The following is a 22,359-nucleotide window of genomic DNA, read 5'->3' as shown; positions in this document are numbered from 1 at the left end:
CAGAGGAACTCTACTGTACACACAGCATGACTAAATTACACTCTATGCCCTTTAGAAATCACATCATGTTACAATTTTATCCTAATGAAGTACTTCAGAATGTCTAAAAATGTCAATTACTGAGCACTTAGGAAAAGTGTAAGTAAAAATTATGTGACACGAATGTATGTATTTAGGAATAGGTATGTCCATATGTAACAATTTATGAGAAAGAGACCATGGATTTGAAAGAGAACAAGGAGGGGTATATGGGAAGGTTTAGAGAGGGCAGAGGAAAGGGGGAAATGGTATAATTATATTATAATCTCAAAAAATAAAAGAAATAATTTAAAAATTATAAAGAACTAAAAAGGAGGGGGAAAGTATGTGACATGAATACATTGGTAATTTTCCTTATTGATAAATCGAGGTTATATTAGAGGTATTATTCTTTTCTCTTTTTGTAACTAAAAACTTCAATTTTTTAATAATGAAACAATTCTACTATTCAAGAAGCAATCTCGGAAGAGAAAACGCTTTCCTATAAACATAAATTAAAAGAGTATTTTTCAAGCCACCTTTCACATGGCCTCCTTTCTTGGCACTAGGCACACCTAGAAGGAGAACCACCCTTTCTAATCCCATGGGTTACTGTTCTAGCAGGGAATTCTTCCTCTTCTAAGTCCCAAACTTCCTGAGATAAGGCGATATTGCCGAAACTCTAGCCAAGTTTTCCCATGAACTTCCTTTTTATCCCTTATGCTTTTTTCCCCACCCAAGAAGTCCCAATAGACAAGCAGAGAAACCAATGAACATCACAATTTCCAAATAATAAGTTCTGGTAAGCACAGTGGTGATGCTAACTATAGCACCACTGTGAGAAGCACAGACATGGACAGACAGGTAAGGGCTGAACCACTCCAAGTCAGGAAGGAGAAGAAGTCCAAGAGCAATGAGATTTATGGGACAGATGGGGATGAACAGAGCATGTCACACAAGCCACTGAATACAAACTGAACTTATTCCATGTTATGGGAAGCCACTGGGACAGAAGTGAACTGATTTCTGTTTTTGAAAAACTCACTGTGACAATATGTGGAGAATGGACAGAAGCAGGCAGGAATGAGAACATAGCAAGGAGTCAGGGAGATAGAGCTGTGTATGAGGAAGACTTCAGACACAGGTTGTAGCGGGGCACAGACGGCTGGACTCTAAAAGGGAGCTCATCGCTGTGGAAGGTGGTAGAAGAACAGGCTAGCAGCAGAGACCCCAGCTCTGGATTCCCTTCTACTGCTGTCGCTTGGGGCTGTCTCTCTGTGAGATCTTCCTGGTGAGCTTTCAAGACAGATGTTGCTTACCTAGAGGGCTTGCCAACTGAAAAGACATAGTAAGCCATAGACATGTATGATCCACAAAGCCCCTTCTAGCTTTAAAACGTTATGATTCCAGATTTCAGAATGCTTTGTCAACTACAAGAAGGAGAAACTGGACCTTTTACCTAGATGATCCACCTCCCAACATCTGTCCAGATGGGAACCTGCCCTCAGCAGCCTAACTGCCATGACACAGATGATCAAGCAGCCATAATCTCCCACCTCTGCTCCTTTTCCCTCTAAAGAGCTGTGCCTGCTGAGTGGCCTACCCACCATTCTGTCTCGGCTACTTTCATAATGGTGCTGATCCTACTACCAAGACCTAACCACCTAAGCCACTGCCTCCCAACACCATTACAGCAAGAGTTAGGATGTCCCACGTGGTTTTGAAGGACATAAGCACTCAGGCCACACTTCCACATGCCCTCTTGCCACTGTAAGTTCCACTTTTCCTCAGCTCCAAAGCAACAGATTCCAATAAACTCAAATCTTTGAAACTGTGGGCAGATATCAATCGGACTGGCTGTCCTTATATATAAGTGGCTTCGGTAAAATTAGTAATAGGTAGTACTCCTGTCAGAAAAAGGCAATTGTGTCCTTAAAGAGGTCAGAAACAATTCATGTCTAGGTGATGGAGAAATAAAACAATATGAGACATGATAGAGTTGGAAAAAAAGACCACTAGACAAAAATATGACAAAACAAAAAATATCCCTCAAAAAGTCTCAGGCTTTGTTGGTGGAAATGAATGGGTCATAACAGCCCTAACCTGAGCTGTGGGCTAATCTACAGATGGACTCACAGTTTGAAGACATTATGGGGAGAGAATGGAAACATTTAGGGTTGGGGACTAGTGGAAAGAAACTGGAAACAAAGTGCCTGGGAGCATGCCTTTGAAGAGTACCTTGGCCTTGGGCTGGCTCTGGTCCCCTGCCCGCCACCCCGCAATGTCCCTCAATCCGCTACTTCCTGGCCACTAGGAGGTGAACAGCCCATCTTCCACATGCCCTCTTGCCACTGTAAGTTCCACTTTTCCTCAGCTCCAAAGCAACGGATTCCAATAAACTCAGAATCAAATCTTTGAAACTGGGCAGATGTCAATGGGACAATTCCTTCCTTTGTTTAAGGTCTTTCTTTCAGGTGTTTGTCACAGTAAAGGAAAACAGATGAGTGTGACATGCTTTCTTGATTGTTGCTCATCAGAAGTCAGTTATGCCAACTTCAGGAAGTTACTTTATAGTCTCTTCCCAAACTAGGTCAAATTGTAACACGTGGATAATTTGTTGATTGACAGCTAAGTTCAACCGCTGCCCCCTCACACTGTATGCACAGCATGTCCAGTTAACAGCTCTCACACTGGTAGAGCGGGGTTTGGGTTTAGACTTCACCAAACACTGGGGAAGGTTGGAATGACATAAATGCATGCATTATGTCTGCTGAACTGCTAAAGAGCCCGAAAGATGAGATTATTCCACTAGAAGCCAACGAGATCGACTACTCCGCAGGTTGCTGCAAAGTATCGGATACACAGGATCTAAAGAATTCAGAAGGCATTGAGGACTTTCCTTGGGAGAATGTTACAAAGGAGATATGACAGTTCAGTGTTTGCACAGTATATTTTTTGCAAGCTCTTTGAATATCATGGGGGCAGGGAAAAAGCATATAAATTTTACATTACTCAAAAATACTAAAAAATTTCCAGCTCAAATCATTATTTGTATTAACAGAATTGAAGTAGCCTTATCTCAGGTAAACTATAGGTTCTTTAGGACTACAAATAAGCAGCTTCCAGGACCCCAGACAACTACCAGAGATTTCATTAATGTCCCTATTAATAGTTACATGACCATTCCCAGGGAAAAGAATCCACGGCATGCACCAGAGACTTAAAGTTCAGATGTTGACATGCAAATCTCCGGGTTTAAGCCCTAGCATCAAATAAAGAGAAAATTCCAAACATTAAAGCATCTTTGTTAGCCAAGAAATATCAATATATTTTCAAGGTATTTCGTTTTGGGGTAGTACTAGGGACTGAATGCAGGATTTCATGCATGCTAGGTAGTACCACTGAGCTACAGCCTCATACCTTCCTAGTATTTTCCCCACCTGTATGGAAACTGAGCTGTAAACCTTGGAGTAGTTCAGTTTAGTAAGATTTCAATCTCTGCTTGGCTGAAATGGCCTAAAGATTGAATCTTAGAGCTATTAATCTGTTGTTCCCCAATCAAGTGTGTAACATGCAGATTCTTTCAACTGCCCATTCACCTTCCTGCTCTCATCTTGTTTCTTATGAAGCAAATTTCTTACTTTCAAAATCATGAGAAAATTGAAGGCAAGACCTCTTCACCACATTTAGACTTTTTGTGGTTTCAGTTTCCTGCAATCGACCATGAGACTGTAAGATCTCACGTCATCACAAGAGGAAGAGGGGGGTGTGAGAACAACACTGTAAGGTATTTTGAGAAAGAGAGAGAGACCACATTCACATAGCTTTGAATGTAGTATATTGTTATATTTATTCTATTATTTTTGTCATTAATCTCATATTGAACTTAATTTACAAAATAAACTTTATCATGGGTGTGTATGCATATGAAAATATAATATATGCAGATTTCTGTGCTATCTATCCATTGGTGTGGACCGAATGGTAACTGTTGCTGCTTGACAAAGTGCCGGCATTTCAACCTTGCAGACCACACTTCTCCAGTACCTTTTAACTTTCATTTTTAATGTTTCTCACTTATCAATGCCTTTCCCTTTGGGAAATTTTGTTTGGGCTTTGGTAAAGGATGGAAATGTCTACAATGGTAGCCTCTCTAAACAAAACAATTCTTTGGCGGAAAAAAAAAAAATCCTTGCCAATTTGGAACCAGGAATCCCATGTACCCTTCTCATTACACCAAGAACAAGAAAGTTAAAGATTTACTAGGCACACCTGATCCCAAGGACAAAATGCCTACAATTCAGATTCAGAACCTGAGGCCAGTAAGGGCGGGAACTCCCTCACAGTCCACCTCCTCAGGCACTCGCTTTTGGACTCTGACACTCAGTATTCTCTACCTCTTCCTGTTTTTGAGGATAACAGTTGCACCTATCTTATGCAAACATTTCCTGAGCACCGGCTCTCACCCTTTCTCACAAATCCTTTCTAACAAACCTCTTTATATTTTTCTTGGTCCCATTTCTCCATTCCTGGATTTGCTCCCAGAAAGCCTAACCTGTAAGAATATACAAAACACAATTGCTGGTATTTGCTCCTGCTAAAATCTACTGGACTCCCACCTTTCTCACCTTATTTAAAATGATTATGTTCTTCTAGTTTCTCAGGCTAAATGCTTTAGAATCATTCTAGAATTTTCTCTTTCACCCACAGTCAATCTGTCACAGCCTCACTAATGATCCCAGCTTTCCACTCAAAGACCTGATGAGATTTGTGTACTTATCCCTGAGGCTTTATGGCATATTTCTTACTTCAGAGGTCCCCCTCTATTTCTACATATCTCTGTCAGCGCTTTCACTGGTTACTCTAATGCTTGTATCATCTTCTGAAGCTCGCTACAGGGATGAGCTGGAGTCCACACACTCTACCACCTGGACCACTAAACACAGTAGTGTACCCTTATTAAGACCCCACAAAGAATTACTTTAGGTTAGTGATTTTTGCAAGTTTCCAACACAATCAGTACCACAAACAATACTTACTTAGATTAGTAGTGTTTGGCTGGAAGTTTCCTACATTTGCAAAGCTGTCTGTCATGTCTCCAAACACCAGCATCATAAGTGGGAGTGCAATTCCATGGATAATAGCAGCAAGAGTTCCCACCAGCATGTACAACTTGTCCAGCCAACCTGCATAGCGAAACTACAAAGAGAAGAAAATAGGAGCATGGGCATGGGTAATTTCTATGGATGTTTCCCTCTACCTCCAAAGCCTCTTTCAAATCCAAACTTTTTTTCAGACTACTGGCTACTAGTCTAAGCTACCCTCTTGACTTTGCCTCTTTGCCCTCTACCCTCTTACTGCAATAGCTTGATTAAAAAGAAAATGGGCATTTGATTCTTTATTGAGTTCTGTCTTAATTCTTCATATTTGAATAGTCTGTCTTCTCCTTTTATATGGGAGAACTATAAAAGTTGCTCAAGAGATGATATCAGAGATATCAGGACTATTGCTTCAGTTTCTAAGACTAGAGACCACTTTTTAGTTCATGGAAAAAGTCCTGAATGCCAAAGGCCTCTTGAAGACACCAGAGAGGAAACATTTTACTAATTTTTAAAATTGTTTTTGATTAAAGAGCTGTTGCAAAATGGTAGTATTATATCTGTAAAGTAGCGTCAACATATTTGAAAAAGAAAAATAATTACTTGGATGAATATTTTCCAAGAACATTTTTCTCTAAGAGGTAAAATATGGTCATACTGAATGACTACTACAGATTAGTACCATTTCTCTAATCATAGGCAAGATACAAGAAGAAAGCAAGGCTTATCTGAACCCAAAAAGTGATGGAGGATAAATATCATAAGAAAGGGTAAGTAATCCCAGGGTCTGTCTAGGGGCAGAATGACTCAAGAAACTGGTGAAGGACTGAAAGAAAAAAAGTACGAGAAAATGAAAATAGAAAGTACCAAGCTAACTGCAAGAGTCTGTAGATAATCTCTAAGAAAAAAGGTTGTCACATAATGTACCATTTATCTCCAGGTAGCATGTCTGTAATCATGGGAGGGAAGCCAGGTAAAAAGTCTAAGCAGGAAATGAAAGCACGAAGAGCAGGGATCAGGCAATAGCACCAAACTGCCCGTGAGAGTCCTCAGGACAGACTCGGAAGCAGGGGGTTGTCATGTGTAGCCATGTAGCTATAGTCAAGAGCTTTCTAATACAGGGAGGAAATCAGGTAAAAATTCTTAGCTCTAGGCACAAAATGGGAACCAAAGTAAAGACCAGGGATCTGGGAACACAAAAACACGGAAACGGAAACCAAGACTTTCAAGCTCATATCTACTTCAGAATGAGACAGAACTAACCCTAAGGATGCTCAGCAATGGTGAAGTGGAGTGAAGAGCTGAAAGGAAAGACAAGAAGAAAGAGCTCTGGCCAGCACTGAAAGGTACTGCACATAGCAGGAGCCGAAACAATTAGTGAAAGCTAAGGCTTGGGATAAAAAATATATATATTAAATATTATAGTACTTAGGTATTTGTCTTTAAGTTATTTCTTGCTACTAAAAAGGTAACCAAATGAGATTAAGTGTGGGTTAATGGCATAATTTTCAAAACATCATCTTCTTTACAAATTAAACCCCGAAGGAAAGGATAGTGACTGGGCATATTTCATGTTTGGTTGAACTACAGGCTAAATGTTGCCAGTGCATTCCTTATTTTGTGCAAGCAACTGTCTTCTCCCTTAAAAAAATATAGAGGAATAAATAGGTAGGAATTATCTTTTTTGTTTGTTTGTTTTTTTCCAGACAGGGTTTCTGTGTATAATGCTGACTGTCCCAGAACTCGCTTTGTAGACCAGGCTGGCCTCAAACTCACAGAGATCCATCCGCCTGCCTCTGCCTCCTGAGTGCTGGGATTAAATGCATACACTACCACTGCCTAGCAGAAATTATCTTTTTTAAAAGAATCTATTAAATACATCAAATATCATATTCTTCAGAATAAGAAGATAAGATAATTGATAGGCAAAATTTCACTCATCATCACCATCATCAATATTCCACCTCTAGAACTTCTCATTGGCCAAAATCAAAACAAGGGAAGTGATGTGTGCAAATTCCTGACTATTTCACTCAATGATAGATGTGAGCTGCAGAGTGTATACCAAAGATACCTAACTTCAGAAAGCTTGAAGGGCAGGAGGAAGACAGAGCAAACAGTACAGGCAGTGTGCATTCCGCATGCTTTGGCAGCAAGTGTAAAGAGCAGACATGAAATTGAGCCAATGATCATTCTCTCCCCTGTGGAAATCCATCAGAGTAAATGGCACTCCCTCCTAGTTTTGAAGGGAAAGCAGATGTTTAGAAGCAAGATGGAAGGCATTCTAGCCGGAAAGAAAGGCAAACAGAAGCAAGATAGATTCAGATGGGCTTTGAGGAGATTAAAGTTGCTCAAGTTAGAGATCTCATTTATGAAAGCACAAAAATAAAGCATATTAACTAAGAGGGACGCTTCAAGGAGATGGGGGACCTGGAAGAGTCAAGTGTTTGAAAGGATGGAGCGTAGGAAAGTCTTGAGTGCTGGTGGCCTTCTTATCCAGGATGAAAAGCCCTCACCACCTGAGGCAGTCATCACAGGAGTGGATGAGGTCATGTAGAAAGAGAAAGGGATGCATGGAGTAATGACAAACCTGGACACACAGCTACAGAAACAGAGTGCTAACTTCTCCTGACCTTGGGATAAAAAGAGGAAGAGGAAAGGTAACTAGTAGATTGTGATGCAATGTCAGTGGGACTACTTCAGGATGCCCTGAGTAAGCCAGACAAAGAGACAAGAGGCAAAAACATAGGAAGTAAACAGGGATAATAACCTACAAAATACAGGAAGTAATTATTGCAGTAACCTGGGAAAGGGTAGCATTATAGAAATCAAACTTAGTAAGAGAAGCAAGATATTCCCTGGATGCAGTAGGATTCCTTGTCATTGCTAGAGGAGGGTACACGAGCTGTCATTATCACAGTAAACAAGTGATCAAAGAACAACATAAACAGTGGGGAATACCTTGATATTGATGTTTTTAGAGTCATGAGTCATAAAAGATACAAAATTCCCCTATTTAATTTTTTTGCTAAAAATGTTTCATATGAATGCAATAGAACAGTCAGGTGTAATTTCTATATAGGAAAAGCCAAGCATGGAAAATAAAATCCAATGATGTCACAGGGGAGTCACATGGCTAGACTAGCAGGTAGGACATTCTACAGGCCACTGGCGCATCCCTTTCAGGCCACTCTAAAGAGAAAACAACAAAGGATGTCATCAAATGTCTTATTTTGAACAAATTAACTGTAAAACACAATTATTAGATAATCTGGAAAATTGAACATAAAAATTATCATATTAAGAAAGTATTGCTCATTTTGCTAAATAGGATAAATATATTATATTTTCAGGAAAAGTTTTACAGAAAACCCTTTGAAATGAATAAAATGAGAAGGCTATATATGAAAAAGCATGAAATTTGTGGCTGTAACTGAAACATGACATGGAGATATGCTAATAATTATTAGAAATACATGGTGGGTGTATGAATCTGAAGTTTCCCATTCTATCCTTTTATATTTGAAATTTTACAAAGTAAAACTTGGGAAGAGAAGATTGTTTCCAAAGCATGGAGAGGTATTTCTCTTCGTCTCAGACTGGAATAAATGAGCCAAGCATGAGTTCTAGCAACAGACATAACAAAGTGAGTCTTATTTCTTTGTGACTTCTGGAAGAAAGAATGAGATATGAGGAAAGTAGCAACAAAATGTTGAGTAGGATGAAAGCCTCCATCAAATGTCTCAACTTTACAATTGATGAGGAAAGACACGGGGGCTATAGGTGAAGGCCTTTAAAATAAAAAGGAACTGAAAAATATTTGGCTAGAGCCTGGCAGAAAGGACAGAGAAAGTAAGCCACAAACACAAAACAAAGGTGACTGGTATTGAAGGCTGAAGGCGAGTCATCCCAGGAAAAAGGTGGATGCCACAGGCAGGAAAGGAATTGAGATAATGTTCACAGCATGATTAGCAATGTGACCTTACTATGACCCCTGGGTTAGAGAGGGCGATCACTGGGTTCATTCACTCATTCAACATTTTAAATTTCTTTAACAAGATACACTAAGATTCACATTTGGTTTTAAGTACTGGCAATAACAGTGGACAACACAGGTTACCCGTCCTTAAAAGGCATACAGTGTGTGTAGTTGCTAATTAGAAATAGATACGGTCACTATCCACTCAGTATTTGGGTACCTATTAGGTCTCTAGGCACTGTTCTAGACCTCTGAGGAGCAAAAGGGAACAAGATGTAAAAACAGCCCACTCTCATGAGCACACATTCAGGAAGAAGAAATGTCAGAAGTGAGGAAGTGGTTAAGCATTTAGAGGCTGTAACTTCAGACTGAGACGGTGACTGACAGGTCAGTGAGTTTAGACAGGTCAGGGAACAGCCACAGGAAGGATGCAGTTTATTATGTGGGGATCTCTAAAAAAAGCATTCAGATCAGAAGAGCACATGCAAAGATGCTTGGGTAGATGTGAGGCTGGTATACATTAAGGAGCAAACACTACAGTAAGAACAGAGAGGGCGGAAGATCTTTCTGTGGTCAATTCATAAATAAGACAGGCCATACCATAAGTGGTTTGTGTATTAGAAAATGGCTTGTTTTTTTCACTCCAAAATTTCCCTTAAGGAAAAATGAAAAAGCATTACAACCCTTAAGCAGAGAAGAAAGGCTGTAGAACATTTGAAGGGAGGGACTGATGTTCCTATATGACTCTGACTGGTAGGTGTTGAGAAGAACCAAAGTGGAGCACAGATGCCAGAAGAAAGAGTGGCTGAGAGAATAAAGCCTTGCTAAGGCTGAGAGACAACTGAATGTCACTCCTAACATGTGTGGAGTCTAACCCTGGGACCCTGTCTGTGAAGATGCTTTCTTGCTTTGTCTGATGTGATAAAAGAGACCGAAGGTGTTATGGATTTGGGAAGATTATCCTGGGGCATCCAGGTAGACCCACTGTGATCACAGAGGTGCTTCCAAGGCAGGAGGGTGTTCAGAGGCTAGAGGGACACAAGGAGGGGACACAGAGATGTAATTGCACCCTAGAAGTTCAAAATGGGAAGGAAGCACATTCCAACGAACCTCCAGAAGGAGTGCAAGCCTCCTGATGCCTTGATTTTAGTTCACTCCAGAACCGGAAAAGCATACATTTGTTTGTCTTCAACCTATCTAGTGGTATTTTTCTGTGGTAGCACTAAAAATGAATCGCAGTGCCAAAAGAGAGACAATAAAGGAGCAAGCTCTCCTTAGAAAGAATCAGAAACTGTAATTGAAACTGGTATATTTGAGCTTATGACATCATAGACAGATGCTGTCTTAGGAGGAGAGGACCAAGGTCCTCACCCTAGAGTAATTGACAAAGGAAGAGGATGGGTGGGGATGTTGTAACTGAGTCAAAGACTGTCGAGTCTGGGCTTACAAGGTTACTAAAATAGAAGCATGACTGGAGCGTAGGTAAACGAAGCTGGCACAAGAGGAATGTTATCAGTTGGTAAGGAACATCATTGTAAGGGCAGAGAAGACCGAGAAATGAGGAAGAAGGTTCTGTTTGCGGATCAAAACATAATTTGAAAATGTCTGTGTAGAAGCAGATGAATGCCATCATCGTCAGTGATTCAGGGGATAAAGGATTGAGAAACTCCTAGAAGGCAAAGGTGACTCCAGAAGCCAGAGGTGGGAAGAAACCACACCTTATCATCACAGATACAATTTGGTGGCCAGTGACAAGGGCAGCTTCGAGGTCAGACAGAGTTTTCAAATGTCCACTAAATTAAGTAAGTGGTAGGAGTGGAAACCAAATCCCAAAACATTCGAGCAACAAAGATGGAAGAGACTTGACAATGTAGCAAATTCCACTCACACAGATGGGGATATGGAAGAAAGAGGACGATAATAGCTATGCCGGGCCTAGAAAGGGCAAATAGGTGAGAACCAAAGTCCAAGTAAGTGATGTGTTGTAAGAACCGGGCCGGGTGTGGTGGCTAATCACATTACCTCTCCTAAGGAAGGAGGAATATGAGTTAGTTTCAAGCCAGCCTGGACTACACAGTAAGACTTTGCCTAAACAAACACGCCACATAAACTGGGCATCAGTGTTTTAACATGAAAAACAGAGTGAACAGATCCAAATTCAGGTAGGTTTGCAAGATGGTTAATGTTATAAAGGTCAAGGAGTGGTTATTCATACAACAATAAAAGTCACAGAGTGAGTAAGAGGGTCAGGATTGGAAAGGAAGATGCTAAGCCAGGCGGCAAAGTCTTCAATGACCAGATGGTCATAAGATAACAGCATTAACAAAGAACTCTTCAGCTTCAGGGAGGTTACATTTTAACCAATCATAAGCTGTCATAAACAATTACAGTTTTTAAAAGTAATCATCTGCTTGCATAACTGGACAAAAGTTGGGCCTTCCATTATAACAGGTGACATTGACTTACAGTTCAGTACTGAACTTTCTTTCTTTCTTTCTTTCTTTCTTTCTTTCTTTCTTTCTTTCTTTCTTTCTTTCTTTCTTTCTTTCTTTTTTCTTTTTTGTTTTGTTTTGTTATTTTGAGACAGGGTTCTCTGTGTAGCTTTGTGCCTTTCCTGGAACTCACTCTGTAGCCCAGGCTGGCCTCTAACTCACAGAGATCCGCCTGCCTCTGCCTCCCGAGTGCTGGGATTAAAGGCGTGTGTCACCACTGCCCTGCAGTACTTAATTTCTTAAGTGTGCATTTTGCCCAGCAATGCATAAGGATAAGAGGAGCTTGACCAGCACAAACTGAAACCGAACAATGCATTGTCTGTTCAGAACAATGGGGACTAATATGATGCACAACCTAGCTTTGAGTTAAATCTGCCACAAATGATAAGAGAGTGTGTAATCTTTGAGGAGTTTGCTTTGTAGGAACTGCAGACAACTTAGGTTTTTCCTGCTTTTACTTACTTCCACTTTCCCAGTTTCCCCACTTGATTTCAAGTCTATTCTACATTTGTGTTTCTGAAAAGACTAAAATGAAGCCTGACATAAAGTGAAACCTAGTATAAATTTTGAGTGAGTTGTTAAACTCTGTAACTATTCTCTCCAGACTTGTAAGTTCTCCTAGTAAACATAAATTAACTCTGGGATCAGAAAGAGTCCAGAAATACTTAGAAAAAACTACTTGGATGATTGGTGCTTGGCTGGCATCTAGAACGTGGATCTGGGAAGGTTCTATCATTGAAATTGATAACTGTGGCCAATTTGCAGTGTGGATTACGCTGAATGATTTGCTTTCCTTATGAATCTACAATTTTGGTACCCACTAGATAGAGGGTTCCTTAATAGTCAGCCCCCAGTGAAAACCTTGGCACTGTTGCTGTTACAGCTGACAACTCCTTGCTGGGAAAAGGGTGTTTTGAGTAGGTGACTCTGGGAGCTTGTGTCTGATTTCTTCTGAACCTCACTCCATGTGACTTTTGCCATTACTGTTTTGCTTTGCATTCTTTTGCTATAATAAATCTTAACTGCAGCTTTTCAGAGAGGTAACATCATAGCCAATGAGGTTTATCTAAGATGGGATTATTGCTGAGTACATTACTCAATCTTAGCTGTGAGTATGGCAACATCCTGAGTTCTGAGTCACCCTAATAAGTCATTAGACTCAGAGTCCTTTGAAATCCCCAACACACACGCTTTACTTTTACCTAGAAACTACTACCAAGCATTGCAGTAGTATTAGAATTTTACCCTAAACGCTTCTGATTAGATCCCTATGTTTGTAGGTTTTATATAGAGGTTAGGGTTCAGTTTTCTACATCAGTTCTTTGGGACAAGAGAAGGATGACTGTATTGGCTAATTTTGGTTGTCAGCCTGACTTATCCAAGAAGAGGGAACTGAACTGTAGAACTGCCTCAGTGGGACTGGCCTATGAACATATCTGTAGAGCAACTTCATGATGGCTAATTGATATAGGAAGACTCAGCCCACTGTGAGAGGCACCATCCCTAGACAGGTGGGTCTAGGCTGTAAGAAAAGTATATGAACTAGGAGCAAGCCAGTAAGCAACTTTCCAACACGGCTTCTGCTTCACGCTCCTACTATGTCTTCCCTCAGTGATGGACTATAAGCTAAAATATGAAATAAATCTTTTCTTCCACATGTTGCTTTTCATCAGTGTAACTAGAACAACACCTAAGAAGTACAGCACTTCTTGAAAAGGCTTAGAGTACCTTCCTTTTATCCTCACCTTACTAGGTATTTGGGGCCAAGAAAATGCTTAAGGATTAAATGAGTTTGTCTGGGAAGTAATTATAACAATGTCTAGTACATATTGCTATACATGTGAGATTATTGCTACTTCACATTCAAACTCTATATTTGTGTGTCTGTATGTGTATCTGTCTCTGTCTGTCTGTCTCTCTCTCTCTCTCAGTGTGGATTGAATTCAATATTGATAGCACTAACTCTATATAGTAGTTAGGGTACATTTTCTCAAATATAAAACTCTCAAGTCTTTAAGAAATTATAACCTATAAACCACAAGAAGTAAACTACGGGGATAAAGACAGAACTTCCTGGTAGTGTATGCTCAGCATGCACAAAAGGCCTGAGTGGATCCCTGCCACCAGACAGAACAAATAGGACAACAAAAACCTAAACAAATAGAGAGAACTATGTTGATATCAAAGTAACTACATAAATTAAATTTCAAGAATGAATCCAACTTTAACATATTTCCTCCTATGCAAAAGTATAAGAATGAAATCTTTAAAAAGAAGAATAAAATCTAAACCAAAAAAAGCTGTCATTTGGTCATTCAAGAATTATTTCTGTGATGACCTGTGCTGTATTCTCCCAATCTCAGCACTCTGGAGGTAGAGACAGGAGGATCATGAATTCAAGGTCATCCTCAACTACACAGGGAGTTAGAAACCGAGATACTTGAGCTCTTATCTCAAATTAAAACCACCAGCAATAATAATGACAAGGGCAAAAAGAGGGGTGGAGATGTGTAATAAAAGGAGCCATGGCAAGAAACATGTAAGCAGCGGAAGATGTCGATGGTCTAAGATAACCAGAGTCTTCAGTGCTAGGTGTGAAACTGTTTTCCTACCTAAATCTACTTTATATTAAATATTCAAAGATGCACTTTACATGGTACTCTTCCAGTCTTCCACACTCCCTGACAGGTCTAGTGTGGAAAGGGTGAGTTATAAGGAGAGTGCTGCAAGACTCAGTTGGTTGAGCATTCTCCCAGGTTCTGGTGTCTGGAACAGTTCATGTAAATGTGCATGGACCCTTAGAAAAAAGGAAGTGTTCAAGGAAACAGAGATCATTTAAAACAAGCCACACCTATAAAATTCCTGTCATATTCCAAGTGAGTTTTTTAAAATGTTTTCAAACAACTAGTATGCAACCAGAAAACTAAATAGTTACATAATTTTTCAAGTTTTCCATTTTCAACTATTCAGCACAGAAGAATAATGGCATATGCTAAATCAGAGTAATAAATAAACCATTGCTACCTTTTATTATTATATGTATTTGGGACTTTGACTCTGCCAGGATATAAGGGACATTAAAAATGTCATGCAATGTACCCGTGTCTCATATCCAGATGGCAGAGATCATGAGGAGGAAAGCTGTCTATGGAGGCCATAGATCAAAGAGACCTAACTCACAAAGCGAATACTGAAATTTAGGCAGGAAGGTGTGCTTACTGAACCACAATTCAAACATCAAATTATAAACAGCTTTCCCTTGAAAATAGGAGAACTTTATTCTAGCTTTACCTCCTCATTACGATAGTCTCCAAGGAAATACTATAACAGATGATTTAGCTCTTGTCTAGGGGACAAAAGGAGGAGATAAATATGAAAGGATTTTAGTAATACATTCAAAACTCACCATTGTAAACACACTGACCACTGGTTTCTTTTCTTTCTTCTCCTTTTTACTGAAAATACAGCAGAATAATTACACAAAACTTTAAAAACTATACAAAACCTTACAATTAATAAATCAATTTACAGAGTTTTGTTAAACAGCAAGATAAAATTCATGTCTATATTAGTCAACAAAAACATAATAGTATGATATTTATGTGTTTACATGTAAATATGTTTGCATATATCTTGGAAATCTATCAGTGTGCTGTTATTGATGAGAATTAGAATTTTTATATAAATACATTCTTTGTACCTTAGATATTTCTTAATTTTTCACATTGTGTATACATACACACATACTTTTTACAATGAGAAAAGCACGCACTAAAAGGAAGGTTTTGCTTTTTTATTCCAATTAAAAAATTATTCATGCTTTTAGTATCGACCACCTTGATTGTCATCTGAGTAATCGTGGTGATAGGCATCCTATCTATAGACTGAATGTTGCTCTTTCCGAATAGAGCACAGTGATGCTCAGATGCTGAACACAACTAGCCTAAGACACAGAGTAATTCAATCAGCCTAGGAGAAAATCTAATTGTGAAAGGTTATCTGCAGCACTAAGTGAACCATTATAGAAAGAAATTCAATCTAGAAAAGATGCTCTGTAAACACTCAAAAAGCTATCCTTGGACATACAGGGTCAATTCTTATTTTGAGCCCAGATGCAAATGATTAACCCATTTTCACTATACATAACCGCCACCTAAGATTAAAGGCAAACTAACCATACCAAGTCTCATTGTTCCTATGTAGCAACACTGTTAGAACAGAAAGCCTTATTTTTACATGAATTTTTAAGTTCAAAAAGTCAATTTGTATGTTTCCTTTGGACCAAATGGCATTTTAAAAAAGTCCAGATTCAATACCATTCACAACCACTCTCCACTTTACGTTTCAGACACTCTCTGAATTTGGCTCTTGCTAATTTGGCTCCACTGGTCACCAACCCTTAGGACCTCAGGCACAGATGGCGCCTGCCTTTTTCAATGTGGGTTTTTGTGGTTAGAACTCAGGTCCTTGTGCTTTCATGGCAAGCGTTTTACAGACGGAACCATCTTCCCAGTGCCAAGAAAAAGCTTTCTAAAGAAAAAGGTCAGAGGTTGCTTGCACTTGGCTTAATGTAGATGGACAACGGATGTACTATACACAAATATCTTCATTTTCGTTAAATGAAGAAGTTTTATTAAACAGACATCTTTGGTTCCACTTCATTCTCAGTGCAGGCTCATTCAGTATCCCAGAATCCACAATATGAAGAGGACAATAACCATAAATGGCAGAGTCTTAGTTCTATGCTTTTTAAGCTCCCATTCTCTAAACTGAGGCTATTTGGAGATGTTATACTAATATCCCAGGCACTAAGTAAGCATTCCCCCATGCAATTTGTAAACAATTCTGAGGAAGGCAAACTTTATCTTTCTTTCAGGGATGAGAAAATTGCAGAAGAGTAAAGTCCCACAGCTGAAACAAAACCCAAGATTTAAACTTCCGAGTCACGGGGATAAGCTCCAAGCTGTAGGATACTTCCTCTGACTTTTAAGATACTGTATGGCTTGAAAATGTACTTTTATACCAATTGTCAGCCCTACTAGATTATTCTCTATCCCATCAGCACAACCGATCTTTACAGAAGTGCCAACCATCATTTTAGAGCACTTGTATAGAATGTTCAGGGCCTTGGTGTTGAATAACAATACCATGAAACAAACAAACAAAAAACCAACACATCATTTTTTTTTGTGAAGAATATATGCAAATGCATATAATTCAGGTAGTACTATTATTAGTCCACCATTTTCTGTCAACAAAAATAATTGCTTCTTTATGATCCTTATAAAACATAAGATTGAGAACAGATTGAAATCGGTGGTGACGAGCAGTTCCATAAGAACTGTTAAACAAACGAACAAACAAATTCTGTTTGATGAAGAACTGTAGGAAAAGATGGCACTAATACCAAAATGAAGATCTATGCAGGACTGGACACCCCCATTCCCTTCCACATGGCCTCATATTTACTCAAATGTCAAGTATTTGTGTATGGATGCAATTCTTTAAACTATTCTCTGTGTAGTCCTGACTGTCCTGGAACTAGTCTGTAGATGAGGCTGGAATTAAAGGCATGCACCACCATGCCCGGCAAACTACTTTTTAAAAAAAAAGGCAAAAGTAGGCTACTTTCCTTCTACTATGTGTCTTCCTTGTTTATTTAAAGTTTTTATTATTGAAATATGAAATAAACAGGAAAGTATAAAGGTTAGTATATAATTCACCTAGATTAATAAATTACTAATATTTGACAATATTTATCCATACAAAGAATATGTTATCAATTGTTAATATTCTGTAGAACTATTAAGCTACAAATATTACAGTATTCATATATTCCACTATCATTATTATACCTAAGAAACTTAACCTTAATTTTGAGATTATTTAAAATCCAACCACAAAGCTCCTAAGTGTGCTTTCTTTCTTCTTTACTGAACTCTGATTTAGTCAGAGCTCACACAACACATTGGTTGGCCATGTTTCTTTAGGATCTCTTAATCTAGAATCCCCCTTTTGTTGTGACACTGGCTTTTCTTAAAGGACAGAAGTGTCCCATGGTTGTGTCTGCTTCAGACCAAGCCCAGACGGAGGTATGTAGTGAGCAATGGTATTTAGAAACCAGGTATGTCACAAAGAGAGCTTATTTCTATTCTACCTTCTGGTGGACTGAAAATGAATTATAATGTCATAAATCAGCACACTTAGATGTGTTCGGTGAGTTCATCAGGCAAGCAAGTTATTGGTCTCAGATGTTATCTGACATTCTAACTTGTGGGTTAATAGAAGCTTGAGATCTGTTCGGTTAATACATACACAGTCATAGGAATGTTAGGTTAGACATAGAGGTAGGACAACAATAAGGGTATTATGGGGACTGAAGACTGCCTATGGTAGTTTATAAGTAGGTTCTAGACTGGCAACATTAATTTGTAGAATTTTGAATGCAAGATACGACTTCTTTCTTTCTGTGCTAATACAATCATTTTATACAGAAACAGCCATTGAGAGATAAACCAAAAGTAATTTTTGCCTTTCTTCCTCTGCCACAAACAGGCGATATCTACGGAGTTGCTTTATCAGAAGCAAGATAATGGACCACAGCAGAGTCCAAGCAGCATGTGGTTCAGATGTATGAGCGATCAACAGTGCTCATAAAACTGAGGTTGTAAAACTAACAAGGTGTGAGCCATGGCTGGCTGGTATAGAGGCTGAACAGGAGCCTCCGAGCCTCGCTCAGTCACACACATCTGAAGGACTGCTCCAAGCAGGCAAATTCCTTCCAGTAGCTGGTTTACGTTTCTGAAGGCTGAAATAACCACTATTCATTTAGTGCGGTGCTGGAGGCTACAAACTAATTGCTCAAATGTACAAGACATGTCAAGTACGAAAGTGAAACAATCTGGCTACCTCTTTTTGCCCATCTTCGAGAAGTTCTTGTCTGCTCCTCCGTTAAGGTCTTCTTCAAGCTCCATCACGACCTGGGGAGAAAACACAGTTCATCAGCCAAATACATGCCCGCGGGGTCCAGAGCCTAGGCTGACCTCACTGCCCCGCGGGGAGCCCAGCGGGGAGCCCAGCGGGGAGGAGGAGCCCCGCCCTGGTGCTCACAGGACCGGGCCTGGAGGTAACTCACCCCGGGGATCCGCGGAGCTCCCGGGTCACCCACGTGGACCGGGTGCTGGGCTCTGGATCCTGCCGGCCCGCCCTGCTCGGAGCTGGGCAGCAGGATCCACAGCGCGGGGCTGGCGCCGAAAACACCAGCTCGGGGACTCCCGGAGCGACTGGGGCTGTCGCCACTTGGTCTCCACGGACTTCCGTGGCCCCTGCCCCCTGGACCAGACTCGGGCATCCCGAGCAGCCGACCCTTCCGGGAAACTGTCCACCTCTCATGTCTGTACCTTCAGCTTTTCTTCACAAAGTCCGCCAAGACGTGGAATTTGGAAGAAGCGACCCCGAGTTTAGCGGAGCTTGGGAAGATGCTGGCAGAAGCTCCTGCAAACCGCTGCTTGACTGAGCCTGGGTTTTCTGAGGACAGGAGAGTACACTTGGTGTGCTCAACCTACGCCCAGGCGAAGTCCCGCCCAGTCAGAGAGCTTGACCAGGAGGTTAAACAGCTCCAGGCCCAGCTTGACTCAAGGATTATTGCAGGAGAAATTGCGAAACAGGTTGGACTTCTAGATGAAACGCACTGTCTGGTTTTCCCTCGCAAAGGTCGAGTTGACAAACTCACATACCCCGAATCATCAGAGACACACTTCTAAGAGTCGCTTTTCTACAAGGCCACACATGCGTCCATATATAGAGTTAGTTGAGTGTGTGTAGATCTGCACTTGGCCTTCTGCACGTGACACATTCTATGCATAACGTCTAATAGTCAATTAAAGAATGGGTGCAGACGCTGCCTAGTTCCCTTCCTTGAAGAGAATCCCTGTGCAGGAGCTTTTCTTTAGTATGTTTCAGTTTCTCAGGTACATCGGCTTATCTCTTTTATTTAAAAAATAAAATAAAACAGATTTCCATTATATAATTTTCCAATTTATAAATGGATCATTTCGGTGTAGAAATGGTATTTAAAAATATGTAGTATTTTGAACTGTTAGCTATCAAAACAATGTCCATGTCCCTCCAGGGCATTTGAGATTCTTACAGTTCAATTTGGATTATTGAACGCAACTTTTAACGCATTACTTTAGTCGCTATTTCTTTCAGTGTTTACATTTTATATTCTTCCTGTGATTTTCTTCAAACCGACCAGAAGTAAATAAATGCAGTCTTCCCAATACAAATTCACAGAGCAGTTTTAAATCCCTTGAGTGCTTCCTTCTTTTGTAAAACATAAGGAAAGTAGTTGTTTGTAACCTCTAATTTGCATTATTTGACTCAAGTCGTCTCTGGACTTGCTGCAAGTGTTGAGAGCAAGCAAAGCCTGCCATTGTTTCTGCAGAATGTGAAAGTGTAACTTCTTCTTTTAATATATTTAAAAGCCATTTCCCCCTTCTACCCAAAAATGCCCTTGCTTTGACTCTTTTAGGAGGGTACATGTTACTGATTTTTTTTAAACTAATATTGTTACAGACTTTCTAATAGGTCACTAGTTTTTTGTTCCTTTTGTTTTTCTCTTTCTAATTGGCTGCGCTCATGGACAGCACCGTAGTCTACCTGGGGCAAATGTACACCCTCAGGTTCATCCTCAGCTCATCCTCAGCATTTCTAGTCTTGGTTATGCTTCTGCTCTGTCTTTACTCTTCCAACTAGAGAGACTGCATCTCTCCTATATTCGGTGCTGTGCACACTTAAGGAACAGTAGTAACTAGCGTTTCTTAAGCACTGGTCATACACGAGAAACTGCACTAAGTGCTTCAGAAGGATAAACTCATTTAATCCTCCCAAGAACTGATGAAGCTGTTGTTGTTATTATTATTATTATTGCTATTCTTAGTTCCCAGTGAAGGAAACAGGTCTACATTATTTGCTAAAAAACCACATAGCTGATAAGCATCAAACCCAGAACTTGGAAGTATTGTAATAACTATCCCTCTTTTCTTTCCTTCCTTATTGTTTTGGTGGGTAGGTGGACAGTGTATCAATATATATATCCAGATTGGCCTTGAACTTTCAATATCACAGCTTTAGTCTCTGGACTTGGATTACAGACATGTACCACAACACTTAACTACACTACACTCTAGAACATGACTATAATACATTTCTACCCTACCTTTTTTAGACCCATGAAACTTTTCACCTTATGGTTCAACTTTAGAAATGCTGCAGTGGCCCTCTGCCATCAACTACATTCCATCTTAGAATTTATTAGGTTTTAAGGATTGTAACATAGTATTCTCTCTACTCTTCTATTTCACCTCTTCAGACCATCTCCCCCGACACAGGCACGTTCATTTCATTTCAGCCAATTCACTGTACCTCTCAGGTGACTTGCTATTGTCTTTTTCCACCCTGTGTTTTCTTACATGTAAATCTTTCTGTGTTGAAGGCTTGGACCCAATACAGTAGGATTTAGAGGTTGGGCTTTGGGAACTGGTTGGATCATGGAGCTCTGACCGAATCCACTGAAGGATTCCTACTCTGCTGGACTATTGGGATTTAACTGGAATTTGGAAGGTGGGACTTAGTTCCAGGGAGGTCCTTGGTGGTCTGTCCTCAGAAATTATGCTCTGTCCTAGACTCCCCTCACTGCCCCCCTTGTTTCCTAACTGCCATGATGTGAACACCGGTGCTGTACCATGTAGTCCCAGCCATGGTGTCCACTTCTGCCTAGCCTGTGGACTGACATCTCTGAAATCATGTATCAAAATAAACCTTTTCTCCTTTGACTGCTTCTCTGAGATAGTTCATCACAATGATGGAAAACTAACACGCATTCTCTCAAGATTTCTAATTATTCAAGTTCTGCTCATGGCCCTCTTGTAAATTGTGTCTCTTTCCTTGATTTCTGTAGAAATAAATTTCTTCTTCTCCTAGCTCTTCTGTTTATCTACTTTGAGTCTAAATTTAATATATCCTGAAAGAGGAGCAATATTCACCTTGATGAACTTATTTGACTTGAGACAGAAAGACTATCATAGGATCCCAGTGCAAAGTAAATGATTTACTTCTGCTAACAATAAAGGATGCACAATGTTACAGTGTCCACCCATTTATGTGTAACTGATTTTTATGTGTGAAAGACATATGACTAAGTGACAAGGACATGGGATGACTGTACCCCAACTCACATTACCTCTAGACTGCTTCTTAAAGTCCTGCATTAGAACAATGCAAACTCTTGGCTGGGCAAAGGCTCTTTCCATCAAAGCTGAGAAAGTGAGTGGAACTCCCAGAACACACATGATGAAGAAGAGAACAACTCCAGCCCATTACCTTTGACCTCTGTACGCATGCTCACAAACAAACAAATAAATATAATTTTTTATTTTAAAAAGCTAAACTTTTAAATTTGGTAATTTCCAAAGATGTTGTCCTGTTGTCTTTTAGCCTATAATGTAACAGTCACAGCTCAAGTAGAATGGTGGTCACAATAAAGTAACTCAATGTAAAATTAAGTGATTTATTAATGTACTCTGGGCAGAGACAATTTCTACCCTTCACCTACTCCTAATTAGCCTTGATTTTAACTTGATAATTACCAGTATTTTACCTGAGGATGGATTGTTTGTTATTTGTGGTTCACATAAAGATTACATATCTTCTTATTAAAAAATACCCTTGCTTAGGTATTAGTTAACAACAGCTTACTGAAGTTGGACTA

The 22,359-nt window shown here is 39.8% G+C and overlaps 2 protein-coding genes across 3 annotated transcripts in view; both read right to left on the bottom strand.

The window, feature by feature from the left end:
* LOC107402875 (ATP-dependent translocase ABCB1) overlaps nucleotides 1-22,359 on the bottom strand; it is a 144,654-nt gene that overhangs the window by 54,003 nt on the left and 68,292 nt on the right. Inside the window, exons 1-4 of one of the 2 annotated variants that reach the window (XM_076566296.1) lie at nucleotides 18,989-19,171; nucleotides 18,498-18,568; nucleotides 14,995-15,043; nucleotides 5,058-5,217 (exon numbers count right to left, since the gene is read on the bottom strand). In XM_076566296.1, the coding sequence (XP_076422411.1) occupies nucleotides 5,058-5,217; nucleotides 14,995-15,043; nucleotides 18,498-18,562 (274 nt within the window). In that variant the 5' untranslated portion in view covers nucleotides 18,563-18,568; nucleotides 18,989-19,171. Of the gene's footprint in view, nucleotides 1-5,057; nucleotides 5,218-14,994; nucleotides 15,044-18,497; nucleotides 18,569-18,988; nucleotides 19,172-22,359 lie in introns of those variants that run through there. The other variant, XM_076566297.1, reaches the window with a different exon arrangement.
* Nucleotides 1-22,359, bottom strand: part of LOC102911743 (multidrug resistance protein 2) — a 259,280-nt gene that overhangs the window by 168,634 nt on the left and 68,287 nt on the right. The window lies entirely within an intron of this gene.

Source organism: Peromyscus maniculatus, chromosome 3 (assembly GCF_049852395.1).
Source record: "Peromyscus maniculatus bairdii isolate BWxNUB_F1_BW_parent chromosome 3, HU_Pman_BW_mat_3.1, whole genome shotgun sequence".
NCBI lineage: Eukaryota > Metazoa > Chordata > Mammalia > Rodentia > Cricetidae > Peromyscus > Peromyscus maniculatus.
The sequence above is the reverse complement of the archived record's forward strand: the minus strand, read 5'-3'. Positions and strand labels throughout refer to the sequence as shown.